Source organism: Chelmon rostratus, chromosome 20, assembly GCF_017976325.1.
Source record: "Chelmon rostratus isolate fCheRos1 chromosome 20, fCheRos1.pri, whole genome shotgun sequence".
NCBI classification, from domain to species: Eukaryota; Metazoa; Chordata; class Actinopteri; order Chaetodontiformes; family Chaetodontidae; genus Chelmon; species Chelmon rostratus.
The window spans coordinates 3,134,044-3,154,721 of record NC_055677.1 but is presented as its reverse complement, the minus strand read 5'-3'; the positions used below and the strand labels follow the sequence as shown (position 1 = coordinate 3,154,721).

Sequence of the window (20,678 nt, the reverse complement as noted above, 5' to 3'; positions counted from 1 at the left end):
GACTGAGCAGACGTCTGAGCAAACCCTTACAGCATTTGGCAAATGCCAAGTTCACACCATGAGGATCCTTCGCTGACAATTAACAGCGATGCAAACATGGAAACTTAAACCTGAGCTTTCATGCATTTCCCGAGAGGTAAAAGTAGTCCATAAATTGATTAATTGACTGACAGAATCTAACAGTCTGGCGGCTAAAATCTGCAGGATAACAATATGACGGAAAGTGGAGGTGGAACTATTTTGATCATCAGTTTAATCGAAAGTCATTGTTCAAACAAAAATGTTCTTCTGTGGAAAATTTGCATTGTTTATTACTTTCCGATACTAGGATACCAGATAGTATTATAGTATAATAGATATTTGTCTTTAATATAAACAGAATGGTCATTCTCTGTATACTTGCCTACCTACTGTATGTGTCAAGTGAAAACGTTATCAGAGCAGACAGATACTTAAGTCACAAATGGGAAAAAATCCCTAACAAGATGATAATGTTAGACTGATTAATGAAGTGTTAAGACATGGTAATTGAGAGGATACTTGTCCAGAGAGGATATGTAACTCTAACAACCATGAAATCTGCTTTCCTAATGAAAGACCTGAACAATCCGTTGTAAGTCTTGGTGAACGGTACTCCGTGGTGACCGACAAGTCATGGCTTGTATAAGCCAGACCTTAAGAGAAGGCGTACTTGCTCGGATGCGTGAAAGCACCGTAACCCTAAAACATCCTGCATACTATCACAAAACCAAAGTCCAGCAACATGCAGAACATGACTGTATCCAATCTATTTCTACGGCGGATCTGGGCCTTTGTGAAGGGACCCGAAGGGACTTGTTTTCCAGACGTCTACCACCATAACAGACTTAAAACAGACAGAGGCCCTTCCATAAGCCCTATAGCTTCAATTTGTTCTGCCAATTACGATCCTCTGCTCTGCCACAGTGATGGAAGGTGCTGTTCAATGGGCCTGAATGCCACCCTCTCTGTGGCCCGCCCTGACAAAGAGGGAGCCCCTGCCTTTTTCTGGGGGTCCAGTCAAGCATTCGCTGACAGATTGACTGGGGCGCTAACCAGTCAGGTCTTCAAAGAGACAAAGACGATGGGGAGGGCAGTGGGGAAGGGGGGGGGGCGGCCAGTGGTGAAGAAGAATGACCTGCCAAATGAGAAAGAAGACATATTGAAAGGGACAGAGTGGGAGAGAGAAAAAACATATTGAACCGATGGAGAAGTACAACCTTTTGACCATCTGGCTCCGAGGGTGACAACAGCCTTCATCTGTATTTTTAGAGCTGTACAACACACCAAATTACTCTGTCAGGAAGATTAAGGAGAGTCAAAGGGCTGTCGAGTGGAAAAAAAAGAGCAAAGTTGTCCCAATGGGCTATGAATAGTGGAGAAACTCCAAACTTTGCCAGCTTATGTGTGGAGCTCCGTCACTTTATTTTGACTATAAATATAATATGAAAACAGTTCAGGCTATATAATGAAAAAACACAAAATAAGGACCCGAGCAGCAGCCTGGAACTCTTCTTGTTTCTGTGTAATATATTCTCATTTCTGTTTAAACATGGTTGAGTACATCTCCAATATGATTTCACTTTCCCCGTCCTCCTCCTCCTGAGGAGATATATGCAACAGACTCAACTCTGAAAACCTCTTTTTGCTGCATTAATTCCATGATTGCTTAAATGAAACACTGCTATTTTCTCGCTCAGTGCTAAACAGGGATCAGATCTCCGTGACCATGACTAATCTTCCGCTGCGCTTTTTGTGCGTACTGGCGTGCACCTAATTTTTCAGGATCTTTTTGCCAATTTGGAAAACTAATTGCTTTGACTCTGACTGGGCAAGCAGAGGAATATAATGCAGTTTAAAGCTTCATCTTTTATGCCCATAAATCCCTCTACAGATCCAGCCGTGTACAACACTGGCTCATTAAAATGCATTAGGGCAGGTTCGCCGGAGTGAGAGGGAAGGTGATTTTTTTTTTTTTTTTTCCTCTCATCCTTTGCGTTTTCTACTTCGCTGGTCAGCAATCCAAGGACCCTGCACTCCCGGCAATCTCCATACACACACACACACACTCCGAGCCGTCACACACTCTCCCGAGTTCTTCACCCACCATGTTGGTCACTTTATTCACTTGCAAATACCCTGAGATGAAATGAGTTGCTTTTATGGTGCGTTCAGGAGCATTTCCCTCCACCGCTCACTATCTCTCTTCTCATTCCTGCATCCCTTGCTTGCCACCTCTTTGATTTCCACCCCCCTCTCGCTGTAATTTTCACCCCTATCCTGCTGTCAATCTACCCCCCTTTGACTCTTTCGCTGCCCTCCTCTTCTTATTCTTTCTCCACCTCTTCCCCCGTCTCCTGCTCCTTCCCATGCCCGCGGTTGTAGATGGCTGGATCGCGCTGGAGCCAGAGGAGGCCGTCCCACTGATTGTAAAGAGGGGGACAATTGGTCCTTTAGTCTGATTGGGTACCCAGACAGTCAACACCAGGGATGAGAGTGTGCAGACAGCTATGAGAGGCAGACGGCAGGGTTGACAGAAGAGAGGCAGCAAGAGAACATATATATATATATTTATATATAGATGGAGAGAGGGAAAACTTTACAAAGAGGACAGTGAGAGGGAGCGTGGACTCAAGGTGACTTTAGGGAAACTGATGCACTGCAGGCAGTAGTTTCACAACTTTTACAAGGGAAATTTAGCGAGCGTGCAGGGAAAAGAAGAACAAAGTGGTAAGAGAAGAAGAAAAACGAGCATTTTTCAAAGAAGAAGGACTGAGAAAGAGGAATAAAGTTGAAAAGGAAAAAGGTAAGGTGTGGAATTTTTTTGCTAAAAAAAAAGAAAAAAGAAAAAAAATGATCCTTGACTTTCACCGGTCATGTTTTGAACACAACAGTGCCAATGAGAAACGCCAATAATACTTTCAAGTTGTAAACAGGGAGTGTTGAGGATGATTTAAGGGTGACTGGGGATTTGTCAGCTGTAACTGAGATGGAGACTGCTGAGATGAGTGAGACACGAGGTGGAAGCGCTACTTCAAGACTGCACTCAATCAATAGTTTTTTTTATCTGCTAATTGATAAACAATGTTTACAGAAACATATATATCGCATGTCTGGCTGTCAAAAGTAGGTCACGGTGATTACTCTGAGAGCCCTGCCTCAGCTGGGAGGGGGCTTGGTTTGGTAGCACATTAAAAAACTTTTGTGAACACGAGCTCAGGCTCAAAGCGTGGCTCCGATTCTCAGCACGTCTGCACTGTCGCTACTTCAAACAAGTCATGCTGAGGGAGAGGAATGCCTATCTGCTTTATACGGACCTCTGTTTGGCATTCAGACCTTATTCCTCAGCCTGAGCCAAGGTTCTAGTTTCTCGAGATGAGGACAGATTCATTTTTTTCCCCTGTAAAACCCATTAAGCTATCCCCGTCTTGTAAGCTCAGGCCGACAAATAAGACACTAGATTGGCATGTGTGCTCTCGTCGGGGGCGAAAGACTTTTCTTGCTATTATCAGTGTCAGCAAGAGGCTGTGAAGGATCCTCTGAAAGATGAGCAGTGAGCGCACGCCTCCATGTTAACACCACCCTTCAGGTTTCTGTGATGTTGCTTGTGGTTGAGATATCTTTCCACGTGACATTCCAGGACACGAAAAACGGTCCAGTAGAGGGCAGGATTCCCCAGCTGTCGCCATGTGGAGGATGGACCCCGTTCACCCAAAAACCCCAAAATTCAAAAGCGATTACGAGTTCGATATTAATTTGAAAGGATCCGTCCTCGAGACGCTGCTGTTTAATTTGCGGCGGAGCGACACTGATTGCAAACTTTTCCAGATGACGCTTATGCATGGTGACATCACTTCCATGCACCAGTGCCTGGGATGAATGCCAGTTTGTGTGATTTAATTTCTCCATAAATGACAAGGCTCCTTTTATGGCCTCCACCGAGCGATGAATGAACTAAATATGCATCGGCGAGGGAAGGGGAGGAGAGGGAGCGAGTCCAAAACGAGAGAAAGGATTAAGGAATCGGAGAGACAACTAAAAATAAGTGTGGAGTTTGAATGATACAATAACAGAGGCATAACGCAGATGTAGTAGAAAATAGAAGGAGGCTTCTTTGTTTTTGGTCCGTGTTATTACAGAAACAGAAGCAGAGGGCTGAACTAACTTGTGAAGCTCACCCAGAGCACAAAGGCTGATATAGAGAGAGAGACGAGTAATTAAAAACACCTTACAGTAAACGAGCCGCGGGGAGGGGGACGCTCGTCACGGCACAGCGGTGGCGGCGCACACAGCTGCACAGACCGAGGCCCCGGGAGCTCCCTGCAATTAGAGAGCACGGCAGAGGCAGGTTCAAAGCCTGCCCCATGCCAGTGTCTCTGTCCTGAGGGGGGACAGGGTTAGAGGAATGAGGACGAATAGAGGGTAGCGCACACACACACACACACACACACATAAGCATGCTCTGCATCCACAGAGAACTCATATTCATACACACACACACACACACAAACAGCTGTGTGATCTTGAGAGAGTTTGGCCAGAATACACACCTCCCTTAGCCTGGCTCTGCCTTTGAAGGCTGCCGTCTCTCCGTGTGAGCCGGCTGAGGAAACCGGGTCCATGCTGCAGGCGGTGACGCTATAGACCCTTTGCTTTTGAAACCACAAGACCTGGTCATTTTATTCAATCTTTGTACACTCAAGCAAAACATACCAGAGGCCATACTGCGGGGACGGCCTGCTCATTAAAAGCTAGCGCAGCGGCAGAGTCTGAATTTAATTACGTGTAAATAAGTAAATAAATATTAGCATTCAGAAATTAAAAAACTACGCTTCGTTGAGGAACTGGGGCTTGTCACGCTCAGCACTCGGCCCGGGAAGTGAAATTAGATTCAGCAGCTGTATTTAAGAAAACCTTCTACATTTTGCAACAGCAGCCGCTCGGCTTACTGTACTCGGCTTATTGAAAGATGCTTTCTCATGCCGGAGCTTCTGCATCTGAAGAAAGTGCATCGATGCAGCTCCCCGCCTGGGTCAGAGATACGCAGAGCCTTCGCACTTTCCACCGTGCAAAATCAATTGTGGTTAACAAATTGGCCGTGACGTTTTGCCCTGCCGGGGTGGGTGGAACCCGTTTTCATGGGTCCACCCAGTTTTTAAAAGGACCTTTTCCACAGTCTGGGAGGCCTCTTTTTAGAGCTGAGGTGAGTGCAGCGCAGACATGGCTGCTGTGAAATTAACACTTAATAATGCTCCACATAGCACTTAAACAGGGCCAACCCATACCAATGTACCACACACAGTGTTGCCTCACTGGTGAATGGGAGCTCGGTTGAGGTTTTTGATAACCCGACGACTGGACCAAATGATTAATCAATGAATCACTTGGTCTATAAAATGAAAACGTTGCTATCACATAAACAAAATAAAAGCAGGAAATCCTAAAATTAGCAAAATTAATGCACGATTTAAATCAGGAGCTGTCTGAAGAATCTGAACTTTTAGTCCGTCAGTTAACTTTTAAACTCATTTCAGTCTGTATACGCTTTGAGGTTCATCCAATAGTATTGTAGTAATTAGACAGAATGGAAAAAGGTTTTTCTTGTTAATTTGGGCATTAGCGAGTCATTGATGTCAGTGCAGTTCTGTATGCTGCCTCAGCCCAGCGGTGGTCAGTCAGTCGTACAGTGGCAGGTGTTTCCTGTTTGTTTTCCTCCGCTGGAAGGAAACATTCACCTCGCTCGCTCGTGCAGTTTGATATAGTCAGTTGTTGTCAGATTGCAGTTAATGGAGCAGCAGGTGGACTTGGAGTAAGATGATACAACAATATGGCCCATCATTTTGTCACACCAGCTGCTCCCCCGACAATCACCGTCTCTCCCACTGTCACTCAATTTCTTCCTCCAACTCAACAAACACCTTTTCTTTCAGGGGTTTCTTTTCGAAGCAGAAAAAAATGGGATGCTTCTTTACCTGTTTTCTCTTACACACAAACAACTCTAAATTGTGGCATTTTCTTTTGAATACAAAGGCAGATTTTCAACCAGGGCAGAGTGTTTCAGCCTGGTGGGAAAATACCTCTTCGCCTTAATTCTGGCAAAGCTTTTTCATATGATTGCTCCTCCACCCTCCACCTCGCTCCTCATCCCTTCATCTTCCCATCCCTTCGAGTCACAGCTTGTGTGGCAAACGCCAGCTGCCTTTTCTTTAAACAAGTGAAATGCCATAAGATTAGCAGGAGAAAGATGTGTGAAATGTTTTGCCAGCACAATTGAGTTGCATGTCACCTCATTAGGGACGACAAAATGGAGCAAAATGCTCGAGTGCAAGCTGTGACCTTTCAGGGGAGGAGCTGAGGGGCGAGGCCGAGGGTTTGTGGGTGAAGAACAGGGAGCTAATTTTACTTCATAATGGCAACCAGGCGGCTTGAATGGGCCGAAAAAAAGGGGGAGCAGCGAGGTCAAGTGTCAGCAATCCTGCCAAGCAGCTCTCGCAGGGGTTGTCTCTGCAGAGGATGCCCAGAAACACACACACACACACACACACACACCAGCATGCACACACACTCGGGCCAGCCTCCTGCTGACAATGCAGCCACGCCCCCCACCCTTCCCTGCCTTTTGTGCTTCTTCAACAATGATTAACTGAGTTTGGCGATTCAGAGAGTCTACCACAGCACAATGCACTCTCTCTTACAAAACATAATGGAGTCAACCCATGAGTCAAACAGTCTCTCTTTCTTCCGCTGCTTTTTTTCAGCCCCAAACTTTCCATCTCCCCCTGCTAACGGCCTCCTTGCCTTTCTTTCCCCTCTCTCCCCCCCTCTCGCTGCTTTTTCTTTGCCTTTTGACCGTAAATCCGCCTATTTTCCCCCGAGCTCGTTAATGCAGGAAAAGCGGGCAGATGCTGCCGTCCTCCTTATACATAAAAATAAGATGCAGATGGAAACGGGCAGCGTTGGTGCCATGCGCTGCATGTGAACAAGTATTGATCAGCTAAAATCGATGGGTAACCTTAAAAAGCATCTCCTGCATCAAATTCACGGAATTGACCTCGCTGATCTTAAAGATTCCTATGATGTCCGTATCAGAAAGAGCAACGCAGAGGGAGACTGCATTTAGAGGCGTGAAATCCAACATCCATGCAATACCATCGGGGGAAAAAAAAAAAAAAAACACAGTGCACTTGTAATGAGTGGTGTGCAGCGCTGACAGACACGTAGAACATGGTGTGAGTAAATGTGTACAGGGGTGTTAACGGAAACACTACAGTCTCAGAACATCACACCCCCGGGCCTTGTACAGGAGGTGTGAAGGAGCTCACCTCTCCTTGTGACAGGAAGAGGAACAAGGAAGAGAAAGAGTGTGGATGCACTTCCTTTTTTCCTTTTTTTTTTTACTAATATGAAATGCCCGATTGTCCTACGGTGGAGGGAAAGAAGCTGAGGGTGGTGGACAACCTGCATAATTATTTCTTTTTTCGTTTTTCTCCTACAGCCTCCAACAAAAGTGGCTATATGTCAATTTATTCAGGTGATCATGACAAGGTTAGACAGCTGAAGGAAAATGATCAGAAAATACACTTTTTTTCATCTCATGTTTGTGTGTTAGCTATGGAACTAAGCTGTTGGCAGTTAGCCTAGCTTAGCACAAAGACTGAACGCAGGGGGGAACTGCTAGCCTGACACCAACACCTTTAAACCAATTAACACAGTGTATCTCATTTGTTTAATCAATAAACAAACATGCCAAACCTTCTGTGGTTGCCCGGCTTCAAGAAGAAATCACCGCTCCTGGTTGTTGTTCGCCAATAAGTAGCTCCAGCACGTATATTCCAAATGAAAGTACTTCACACAACTGCACTTGTGCAACCAGAGTGACAATAAACATCTTGAATCTTGAAGCTAAGCTAATTGCCTCTGGAACCCACTCTTTTGCTCTTTTATAGTATTATAGTGGCAGCATGACACTGTTTTGTTTTATACCTGTTGTCCCTGTCTTCTTCTCTTCTTATGTTACCTCCTCTCCTCCTCCACATAACATCATTGGCAAGAAGCCGCTCATTCAGCTGTGATAAAGCACACCCAGCTCACAACAACTCAACAAAAACTCAGTAGTGAAGGGCTTATCTGGAAGCAGGAGAAAAGAATATGTGAATATGTGTCATCTGCAGGTCTCCCACAGCGCATCACAGACTGGGGCACAACAAAAGGATGATGCTGTCGAAAGGGACATGAGTCTCGGTCTCATTTGTCTTCTTTTTTTCCTCTTACAGCAGCGAGAAAAAGGAGAACCAGGAACAACTGCACACGTGAAGAGAGAGGAACAGTCTTTTTTCAAATACTACTCTGCGTTTAACAATGGGAGGCCGACTGCATCTTCCAGCAGTTGCCAGCACTTTGCTTCCTGTGGCCCTTGGCATGCTGACCCTTCTGCCTCACAGCCTCCTGGGTACGCCTGCAGAGGAGGAGAACGCAGGCAGCTCAGCACTACTCCAGAGGGTGAAGAGAGGCTGGGTGTGGAACCAGTTCTTTGTCCTGGAGGAGTACACTGGACTGGAACCACTTTATATTGGAAAGGTCAGTGCTGGCTACACGCTGTACAGTGTGAACATGCACATATGCACACATACAGGTAGAACCTAAAGAAATGCGAAGTCCACAGATTTCTGGGCTGGAAGGGGGGCAGTAGTTTCCTGTATGACCTTTCGACAAGGTGCATCTGATGTGTAAGGAGCCTCTGTGTTTGCAACACCTACACTGAAGCAACTTGTGTGTGACGTGCATCAGTGTGGGTGTTGCAAAGAGATCTCAACCCCAACTTTCAAACAGTCCAAACGAACAGACCTATGGAGGAGCTCAGCAGCCTACAGGTCATCTGCTGCTAGGCCAGAGCCGAGTGCATGAATGCAAAAAAGGAGATCATGGGTGGGCAGGAGCAAACTTCAATGCCTGAAAACAAATAAATAAATAAAATCCCAATTTAATCCCTGGATGCACCGCATCCATATTAAGCCTCGCTCCTGTCCACTTTGAACCAGAGCCAGAAAGCAGTGATTGAGTTAACTGACTCGAACCGAGGCCTCACTCAGCCTGCCCCCGTCCACAGAAATGGACGGCACGTCTGCAACACAACCGACATGCTCTGAAAAGAGCAGGAGAGGGATGCTCACAAAGGAGCACTTTGATCGCTCGGTCGCTAAAGTGAATTGAACATTTGATCAATAGTTGTAAGGCCAGTCATCATCAGCACAGAGACACAACAATCTTGCAAACTGCAATGAAAATTGCTATTACATCATCAAAAAGCTCTTCTTTGGTGAAGCTTTTTGAGTTGTACGTAGGCCATTCGGCCAGAGCGCATCACTGCAAAAACAACCCATTTGAAACATAAAACATCCCATCGCTTTGACATCTCCGTGGCCAGTTGTCCTACATAAAATGATAAATGCTGTTAGCCGGCTTCTCTTCGCGGGTTAGCTCAACTACAAATTAAACTGTTCTCTGCTAAACATCAGACAGTTTATGGAAAGAAATGCAGCTCTGCGTTGTTATGACGTTTAAAGCTAAAGATTTCATGACTTTGCTGTTGGACAGAAACCACAATGTAGAGTCTGTATTGTACATAAATAATCCAGTGCTAGCTGCCTGCGCTTGTCGTATTCCAGTACATTTCAGCTGGAGAGTCTCACAGTTGCTAACTGACAGATAACAGATGATTAATGGTCAGAACCCTTCAGTTAGACCATTCAGCACAATCCAGTCAGTATTTTTATCACCTTGATCAACGTATTTGGACATTCAGGGCAGAGCAGTAGCTTGTTGCATCAGTTAGTGAAACTGTAACGGACAGCTGATACCTTTCAGCTTTAACTGTCAGACGTTCATCATTATTAACATGAGTGGAAATTATCATCAATAAATTACTGCCACTTTTAAAAAATTGTTGTTTTTGAAAATTGTTAATTAATTCTAAGTGCTATAGCTGTTACAGTAAATCGGTCTGCTTTTCTAGCTTTAGATGAACTTTGAATTGAATTAATACAGATAAAATACTAATTTGCTCTTTTTTTTCCCAGCACGATTGAATACAACATTGGATGTCTAATGTAGTTTTCAGTCCAGTGCTTACTGCCCCCCTTGAATAAGCAATGACTCCCTAAAACAGTATGAATGGGTCCGTCTGACACCTTCACAGACAGTCCAGGTTCAAACAGTCTAATGTAAATGCTTGTTCCTGCAGAGCATCCTGTCAGAACTTGGATGTCAGATCTCTCTGTGCCGTCAAGACTTTCATTTCCCAAAATCCTAAAAACACTGATTCAAAACCTTTGACTGAATTTGCCGTTGCCGACTCTGTGGACGACGGTACTAACCGCTCATCATCTGAAATTTCCCTTTGGAAATGATGCAAACCTGCCTAATTAATGCTCTGGAACGATTTCCCCTCCACTGTTCCGGAATACCGAGGAAAATACTGAATTCCAAAAAGTCACATGGTCCGACCAGATAGAAGAGTAACAAGTCCTGAGAGAGTGCTACCAGTGCTTTAGAAATAGTACTGCATCTGCTTATCTGGTATGAAATATTCCTTTCAGTTCTGTAGCATTTTCACTTCCATCTTAACTCCTCTTCTGTCCCATTTAGTGTTTCCTCAGTGATTCTTTTCAAGCCGCCCACCCTAATTTTTCCAAGCTGAATGAAATAAGTGATTCTGACAGGCCAGGCTACTACCCAGAGAGCCACTCAAGGGAAAAAGGCATTGTCGGATATGACAAAGCAGGAGAAACACGTACTGTTTCCTCCCCCACGAGGGTTTTTCTTTTTCCCTCAGCTTAGTATTCAGAGTGGTGGAGATGTCGGAGGTTTGGGCTTTGGGTCGGGGCTGAGACCGAGCAGGTAATTGATAGCCTGAGTGTCAAACTCCCTCTTTTCATAGGCCTGGATGGAAAGGAAGGATCAGAGCAGGAGAAGGTGGATAAAGCGGAGGGAAGGCATCATGCTGAGATATATCACCTCGAGACACGGGGCTGAAGCCCACAATGGGGTGTTGATTAAAAAATATATTCTGGGCTGAGCTGGGCTGCGCGGCGCTTTGCAGGAGAGAATGCAGGTGGGCACACTGTCCGAAGAGATAGGAAAAGCTGTATTGTCTGCCGCTCGGGGAATGATAGGTATTGTGAAGATTGCTGCTGAACTATCACCAGAATAACAACAATGGGTGCTGTAGCTTCAAACTTTTAGCAGTTCGACAACCTCAGCGTGGTCATTTCACTTAGTGGCTCCAAACGACCGAAGGCCAAAGCGAGCATCGTGAAAGGAGTAACGTTTAGAGTCAGCGGGGTAATTTTTGCCAGTGTTTTGTGCTCACTGTGTGTTGATTATACACAAGACAGACGTCAATAGGGGCATTTAATCCCACTCTGCGTATGATGAGTACTTCCATCACACTGGCAGAGACCCTCTAAGTACAAAGTAAGGAGTGATTGCACATCAACAGGCTGGCATTTGCACTTACAGGCCACAAAAGGCTTCTGATTGCACTGCAGGGCCCATGGCAACAATCGGGCTCTAAGCTGTGATTAGATGTCCACTTACAGCTACAGCATTAAGGTACGGATACAAGCACACACCACCAATGGACATCTACTGTTCATTTACCACAGGTTCAAAGACTTTTAGTGGACAATAATATAGAGAAATGCGTTCATATCAGATTGAAGACGCTGCAACCAAAGATGGTTTTGTTTTATTGTTGACATATAACTTAAATCATCAATCAATTGATGAAGATTGCGGATCCATTTCTCTTAACCGGCTCCAGAAATCAGCACACACTTGGTATTATGCTCTACCAGGCCTGAACCATACTCAACATATTTTCAGATGGACTCAGATCAAGAACTTTCCACTGTTTGGCCCCAAAAGTCCTTCAGTCGTCTCGTCTGCGTGTTTAGGACCATCGTGCTGCTGCATTGTTCTAAAACTGGCGGATGTGACCTAATTAAATGTCCTCAAAAACATGTCACTGCACCATATGTCTGTTACATTGGTTTAACTCACTGTTATACTTGATGTCATTGATAGTGTTGATGTAGTTTTCTCTGGGATTTGTTATCATGATTTTTGAGACTTGCCATTTGGGAACAGATGTGAACCTTTTAGTTGTCCCATGCTACTTTCAAACCCCTTGAGATGTCTTCTCTTGGTGAACATCTCCGCAGCTCCACTCAGACATGGATAAAGGCGACGGCTCAATTAAGTACATCCTGACGGGCGAGGGCGCGGGCACCACCTTCACCATCGATGACAGCACGGGTGACATCCACGCCATCCAGAGGCTGGACCGGGAGGTGAAGTCCCAGTACGTCCTCCGTGCTCAGGCCCGTAACCGCCTGACGGACAGGCCTCTGGAGCCGGAGTCCGAGTTTATCGTTAAGATCCAGGACATCAACGACAATGAGCCAAGGTTTCTGGATGGCCCCTACCAGGCATCTGTACCCGAAATGTCCAAAATAGGTGATTATGGGGATATGTGTGCAGACGGATGGATGGAGACAGAAACTAAACCGTTGTCTGTGCATGTTTGAGGTGTTTGTTTTTAAGGGAGCAGCTGGGAACTTGCAGCCGTGGTGAACAAAAGCAAAATACATAATCGCCTTGCAGAGTCATCGTTGTCGTTTGCTCTCGCAGGCTCGTCTCCATCTGCTTCATTCAGTATTCATAAACCTACTTTGTGGTTACTTCGAAGTAAATAAGCATAGTTTATTCCTGGAGCCGCTCCAAACAAAGATGGAAAAACTCCACCCAAAACGATATCTTTGATTCAAATGATGGCATGGGTGTAGCTGATCTTTCTCTCTCCTCCTCATCCACCTCTTCCTCTTCTCATTTCGTCCACTCGTCCTCATCTCTACCTCTATGTTTATGCAGGAACATCTGTGATCCAGCTGACCGCCACAGATGCCGACGACCCCACCTATGGCAACAGTGCTCGTGTGGTCTACAGCATCCTGGAGGGCCAGCCTTACTTCTCTGTGGATGCCAAGTCTGGTACGACTTCACACATGCTGCAAAACTCCCTCTAAAACACTCAATCTGTAACCAGGGAAACAAGCATTTTAATCCATCACATACTGAGTCTGAGGGATTTCAAACTTCACCAGCCACTTTAACTATTTTATGAGCTCCATGTGAATGTTTTATAAGTATGAATGATGTCAGATGACCTGATAAAGTCGACAAACTACCACTGACAGTCAGGATTTACAAACACTTGGCTGACAGCTACTGTTAATTGCCCACCTTGTTTCTAACACTGCACCGCACTGTAATTGCACCAGTCTGATTTTAGCAGTCCACACTTTAAGCCCTTGTGTATACCAACCGGCTCTGAATGTGGGAAGCTCAGCAGGGCTCCTGTTGTTGCTATGAGACTACCAAACACTCGTCTGAAACACGCCGCTCTTTTGTTACGACTTGCAGTGTCTCAGACTCCTTGCACTCCTAAAAAGATGCGCTAAGCTCCAAGTGTGACTTCTCTGTTGAGGCCAGAATAAAACAGGCAGCCGGCCTCTCGCAGTGAAGTGATCAAGTGGTTCAAGACTTGCAAGACAAAGTTCACAGGTTTAAAATATACTTCACTGGGCCAATCATTTAACAACCAATCCCATTGTGAAATACATTATAACATATTATTAAGCTTATTTGCTTTCTTGCTGAGAGTTAAATAATAAGACTGATGTCACTGTCATGTCTCTGCAGCCTACTGACCTGTAACTGAAAGGCAATTAGCTTAGCTTAGCATAAAGACCTGAAGCAGGTGGAAACAGCTAATTGTTAAAGCTACATCTACAAACAGCTCTTAAGATCACTAAGTACCACAGTGCATCTTGTTTGTTTAATCTGTGCAAAAAATTAACCTTTAACTATGGAAAATAGCTAAGCTATCTTATTCCCTCTGCTTCCAGTCTTTATGCTAACTTAAGTTAATCTCCACATGGTACTCTCATGGCTGAAATCCCTGCAGCCTTTTTCCAACAAGTGGTGGAAGGACTGAAAGGAGAGTGGAGGCTGATTTGCAACAGCATACTTCAGGTGTCCACATACTTTTGGACATACCATACCACATAGTGTAATATAAGGAAAATTAAGCCAGATGGTACTGTAGCAATAAAGAACACAAAATGTGTAAATAAGGAGCTAAAACTCCTTGAGTTAATGTCTAACTGCTACACTGCAGCACATGGTAACAGCTTTCATAACTCAAGCTACCACTTCCAAAAATCCATTAGTCTCCTAAAAGCAGAGAGTCGCTGGGCATTGTTTACCACAGCTGCCTCATTTCCTTGTTTGTCAGCACAGAAATCTGTTGCCAAACCTCTCAGGCTGCGCTGCCCATCAGCAGCCACTCAGACTGCTGCTGCTGCTGTAGGTTCATCCATCACTGCAACACGAGTGGCTTTACAACTATCAGTCAGCCTCCCTGACTCCACTACCAGCTCAGCACCAAGGCTCTGACTGCTGGGAACACATGTAAAACTTCAACATGCATGGCTGAAACCCTCAGCACTGTGACTTGCACTGCTTTTCTTACTCTTCAGCACTAAACACTTCACCTTGGTTGGATTATGCTGCATTTGGCCAAACTGTCTATGTACGGATGTTTGGAGTAATACAATAATGCACTGTTGACAATAGCGTACAAACTGCATCCAGACAACAGAGAGAGTGAACTGAAAGCAGAGATCCTTGGATGTTTACCAGGTTGAGGCATGTTGTACTGCAATAGCTTGGTTAGTGCAAGGTTTCTTCTTATAGATCAAGTGAGTTGCTCTGTTGTCCGACCATGGAAACCAACATATTTAGTCTTCGAGAGGCTACCGTCCTTCATCTTATTGTCAGTTTCAGCCAAAGTTTGTGTTATTTAATTACCACGTCACGGTCATCCTGCTACACTGCTGCCACAGTGACACTTTCTCTGTCTTCTGTTTTTGAAACACATGTAGAACCATGTGAAGTGAATTACATATAAATAGATCCTGCTGTTAACCAGGTAGTCTCCAGGCCATTATTCTGGAACAGGAAACTGGGGTCACCTATAGCTCAGATTGTAGAGCAGGTTGAAAATTAATTTGAGGGTTGGCGGTTTGATTCCCAGCTCCTCTCGTCCACATGTTGAAGTGTGTTTGAGCGGGGTAACATAACATTAGTTGATGACTTTCTATATGACCAATGTTGAAGAATGAAATATAAGTGCAAAGAATTACATAATCCCATGAAAAAACATTGAGAATCTTTATATTAAGCAGTTTGAATGAGATGTTTTCTCTGTTGCAGCCCAATCATGAAGTTGCGTTTAATCCAGGAGCTTTAAATGAATGGCAGGTTTAATTATAAATCACTCATGCAGCCTCTGGGAGCGTTGACATTCCGGGACACCATCGCTTGGACACATGACCCTAATCTGTGTCACCAGTTCTCTGTTGCTGACCTTTCATTCACCTCACGTGTCTCTCTCTTCCCTCTCTCTCGGTCTTGGTTTCCTTCCTCAGGCGTGGTCCGTGTGTCTCTGGCAGACATGGACCGGGAGACCAGAGAAAACTACACGGTGGTCATCCAGGCCAAGGACATGGGCGGCCAGCTGGGGGGGCTGGCTGGTACCACCACTGTCAACATCACGCTCACTGACATCAATGACAACCCGCCTATGTTTGACCAGAGTAAGGATGGATGACGCTCCCTCTTCACTGCACTCTGTCTTATTCTAGTTTATTTCCTGATTCACTCTCCTTCCTGCTCTACCTGAACCCACATCTCCTTCCTCTAATCCCTCCTGATACTCTTACAGCTGAAGAAGAAGCAACATTTTAAAAGTTTCGCTGAACAGTAGAGAAACAGTGCGGCCACTATATTGAAATACAAAAGTGTGAGTGAATACATCGTGGAGCTGAAAAATGCATCTCAATATTAACTAAATCTGATCAGTTAAGACAGTCTGATCAGTTGTTTGCATGAGGGCAGTAAATAAGGATTATTTTCACTATCAATTAAAGTGAGAGTCCAAGTTGACATCTTCAAATGTCTTGTTCTGTGCAACAAATAGTCAAAAATCCAAAGATGCTCGGTTGACAATGTTAAAAAGCAGCAGCGAATCCTCCTGTTAGAGGAGCTGAAACCACTGAAGTTTTGTCATTTTTGCTTGAAAAAATGACTTCAAGGACTGACTGATGATGAATAGTTGGGGATGAAATTTCTAATTGTTTCAGTTCTAGTTTGTATAAAACAAATGCCAGTGACTGCAATTAATTCATAATCTTAAAAAAGCCACCTGTAGTGCTTGGAAAGGGTTCAGATGTTGGTCTACATGAGGACATTCTCATATATGTGCTGTCAATGTTTTATTATTACGCAGGTAAAGTCCTGCTTGTAAAGCGGCTGCTTTATCTTTATGTAAGGGATTTATTTGCATTTTACACCAAAACCTACAAGATAAAGTCACACATTTTGTACAGTCACAGTTTGTTTTCATTCCAACTTTGTAGAAAAATATCTTCCCTTGGTATTATAATGAGTACAGTGAAGCCTGGACTGTATGTGCACTGAACCTTGAGTTTTTTGCTTTGTTAAATCTCTAAACCTACACGCAGACATTTGCTGCTGAAACCACCACAAACATCAAGTCAGAGCCTTCAAACGCCCTTGAAGTTCAGCTGAATTTCAAAGACAACACGCAGCCTTTCAGGGTTGATGCTCGACTCGCGGCTGTGTGCTGCTGCTGCCACATGTCTGCGTGTGGGACAGTAGTTGTGGCGTGAACGCAGCAAAACACGGGACTGCAGCATCTGCGCGCCACGTGTGAACGATTCAAAGTGACACCATGAGTTCTACTGTTTTGTACGTGTGGCGCTACATCTATCCACCTCATTTCTCTCGAGCATGCAAGCTGTTAGCCCCTCTGCCCTTCTCCCTCTGTCCACTTCTGGACACCAGTCCCCGGCCATTTACCCCCTGGCCTCCTCCTCCCACCCCTCATTCACTCCCCGAGCCACCAGTCGCCCCATGCTGTCTCTTTGATTATCCCCATTTCTGCTCCTCTCATTACCGCCTTCCCGAGGTCAGGGGTTGTCTAACTGTCCGCGGTCATCTCTTCCTGGCTGACGGGTAGGTTCACTCCTAGACAAAGAAAAACACCCGCCGCCGCCGCCCACTTGCACTTTCATCACTAGCCCCCCGCCAATTAGCGCCATCACTTCGATAGAACTTTGATTGGTTGTGAAGAGCTTCAGGGATTCCCCTCTGTCAAGCACAATGTGCAGGCATTTCAGTTTGGACTGCAGGGAGCGCCACAAATTGGGCAGCTGTCACCTCTTCTTTGAGGTTAAACGGTAGATGAAATTGAAGTCGGCCCGTGAGACAGTATATAACCCAATTGTGTGGCGTTTATGGAGCCATTTATTTTAAGCTGTCTGAGATATGATTTTGAGAAAACCACCGTTGAGGTGATGGAAGAGGTTTGGCTCCCTCTAGAGGGTACAGAGAGGTAAAACAGATGGGACAGGCATGACAGGACGATCACTCTTATTATTTCCTCAGGGCTGTATCAGATGAGCGTCCTAGAGTCAGCTCCTGTGGGTTCAGCGGTGGGTCGCATCTGGGCGAAGGACAGGGACATCGGGGTCAACGCTGAGATGAAGTACAGCATCATCGATGGAGATGGAAGGGACACCTTTGACATCAGCACCGACCCCACCAACCTTTTTGGCATCATCACGGTGAAAAAGGTACACCAGCAATCTTATAGAGGCTAAATCTATTTTTATTTGTGTTACAAGCTCCATGTAGTAGATCATTGTAATTATATTCAGCATTCCTCTAATCTGAACTCGTATCTTAGTGAGTCATATTTGCAGATTCTGTATTATTCACTCCTGAATTGATCTTTCTTTGAAGTTGTTTAGATATATGTTGAACTAGCGTGACTTGTGAGGTTTAAGTTTATGAGTTTTCAGCTCCATCGTCATACAGCAAATGACCAAACCCCTTCAAAAATCTGGTAGTTTAATTCCTACTTTTAGAGGAACAAACACGATATAACTGGTAAAGTGCTGTCCACAACCCAGCTTTGATTCTCAGTGTTTTTTGGTAATTCAGCACTAAAATCAATACTTTTAAGTTTTACTTTCTTCTGTCTCGATTTCTTCACCTTTCTGCAGTTTCCGAGCATCCTTCATCAGTTTCTCTAGGCGTGTTATCTCTTCTGGTGATCTTTAAAAGGGTATCTTTGCCCTCATTTACCCAGAATGGAGAGACAGGATATCGACTTTTACTGTATATACAGTTCTGCAGGAGATTCTTTCTTAACTTCAAACTGCCACAGAATCAAATGTTTCGTGAAGGAAATATAACTGAAGTTCAACTAAATGAGAATTCTGCTCTGAAACTATGAAAGGTTTCATCTTTGTAATGCCTTTATGTGCGTTCACCATACAGCCACTGGACTTTGAGAAAAAACCCAGTTATACTCTGAAAGTGGAAGGTGCCAACACCCACCTGGACCCTGCCTTACGCCACCGCGGCCCCTTCAAGGACGTCACCATCGTGCACGTGAGCGTGGAGGACGTAGACGAACCCCCGCTGTTTGACATGCCGGCGTACTACATCGAGCTGCCAGAGGACGCTGAGATCGGGACGGTGGTGAAGACGGTGTCGGCGAGGGATCCTGACGCTGCCAACAACACTGTGAGGTGAGGAAAAACAACAAAACAACACTGTCATGGCTTCACGTGGTCTTTCAGAACCTCTCTTCCTGTTTTCAACCTGCTGCCCTGTTGCTTTCCAAAGAAGGAATCAAAATCTGAATAATATTTCACATTTAGCTTCACTAGAAACACATTTACTGCAGGCCATTAAAGACCACAAATACACCAAAGAAGTTAACCTCAAAAGACAGTTCTTAACACATTATTCAGATAGATAGTTCACTTCATGAACCCTCAAACTAAATCAGCAAAGTATCATAAATTCTACGTTTGTGATCAGTATTAATTGTATTCAAAAGTCTAGTAGGTTAACAATGCGACCATCCACTGGTTGTTGCACTCTCTTGTTGAAATGCAGTGGAAAAAACAAATTATAGTGAATTCAAGTGCAGCTTAGACTTAGGCTCTGTTGGCTGCCTGGCAGTGCTGCATTCATGATTTGCTGCACGTTTGAGTTGTCAGAAAATTAAAATCAAGGTGGCAAAGTAAATACAGACTTCATTAAGAGAATCATATGGATCTGACAACTCCTTCAATTAAAAATACCAATAACAGGAAAACAAATTGGCTCCGGTTTAGCTGCCGTCATTAAATTTCATTCTAATAAGAGCTAACTGCAGAATGTGTCTTATAATTCATATGTGAAAACACATAAAAGTCAGGTGGGTTGGAGCGCATGAGAGTGAGTCCTGCATTTCTCCCCGTGCATGCTGGGAGAGGCTGTAATGCCAGAAGCGCATATGTGAGAAAAGCAAATGAATGGTCGCTGCAACAGTATATTTAGCTGAATCTACTAATCCAGAGTTTACCAGGAGTTGGCAGACAGTGGGATCAAACTTCTGTTTTCTGGCTTTGTAGATGTAATGTTAACTGATCACCAGCAGGGGGCAGCTGCACAACATGACTCCTGATAGCAGGCTACGGTCCCAGGCTCCATTCCTCAACACATGTTTTAGAGCTCCATCGGGGGACAGCTGATACTGACGGAGACGAGGATGAGGAGGACAAACATAATAATATTAATAACAACCCTGACACGTTTCAACATCCAGCAATTAGTCAACAAACAGACATGAGAAGCTGAGGACCCTCAATTACTGGAGAGTATGTTTGGTGCTCTAACAGAACAGATGTTGTGTGGTGGGCTTACTGTCCAGACTGCACCTCTCATAAACTAATTAGACATAAAGCCTTTAATTAGGCTATTAATCATCTGAAGGAATCAATGACTGCGGCAGAAAATGAGTGTTTCACATGGCACAGGCTGCACCCCGTCCCAGCTGTCCGTTTCACAACCTCGATTAGGGCTAAAAGTAGTGCACAGGAAATGGATGTAGACGACTCGGTGGCTGCCTCTGTGTGTGTGTGTGTGTGTGTGTGTGTGTGTGTGTGTGTGTGTGTGTGTGTTTGCTGTTAACTGCATCCGAAATTCCTTCCTCATTCACTATCCTCTACACAACCAACGATCAGTATGAGCAGAAAATTTTCCATTTTCCAAGACAGGCAGTCAGATAACTGTAATTTACCCATCTAACAGCATTGCATCATGGGATTTTTGAAGGCGAAACACTTGAAAAAGTCAAACGCTGAAAGCTACCTCGTTTTCTGTGAATGGTCCTAATATGTTTGTGACCACTGATCACCAGGTTGCAGTAACGCGCCAAGATGTGCTGCAGTGTGGTTAACATCAGCAGTGGTGGAAGAAGGCCTCAGATCTTTTACTTAATTAAAAGAAAAAAATACGGGTGCATAATTACTCAGATACAAGCAAAGGTCTGCATTCAGAATTTTGTAAAAGTACAAAAGTATTAGCATCAAAATATACTTCAAGGGACAAAAGTAAAAGGACACAGTATGCAGAAATGGCCCATTTCAAATGTATATAATGTCACTGGGTTGTAT

General features: G+C 44.6%; 1 protein-coding gene across 1 annotated transcript in view; it reads left to right on the top strand.

Moving 5' to 3' along the window:
- The window catches only part of LOC121623720 (cadherin-20-like), a 76,822-nt gene that overhangs the window by 44,133 nt on the left and 12,011 nt on the right, over positions 1 to 20,678 (top strand). The window contains exons 2-7 of the mRNA XM_041961134.1: positions 8,292 to 8,595; positions 12,240 to 12,534; positions 12,949 to 13,068; positions 15,570 to 15,737; positions 17,611 to 17,798; positions 18,508 to 18,761. Coding sequence (XP_041817068.1) covers positions 8,377 to 8,595; positions 12,240 to 12,534; positions 12,949 to 13,068; positions 15,570 to 15,737; positions 17,611 to 17,798; positions 18,508 to 18,761 — 1,244 coding nt within the window. The 5' untranslated portion in view covers positions 8,292 to 8,376. The remainder of the gene's footprint in view (positions 1 to 8,291; positions 8,596 to 12,239; positions 12,535 to 12,948; positions 13,069 to 15,569; positions 15,738 to 17,610; positions 17,799 to 18,507; positions 18,762 to 20,678) is intronic.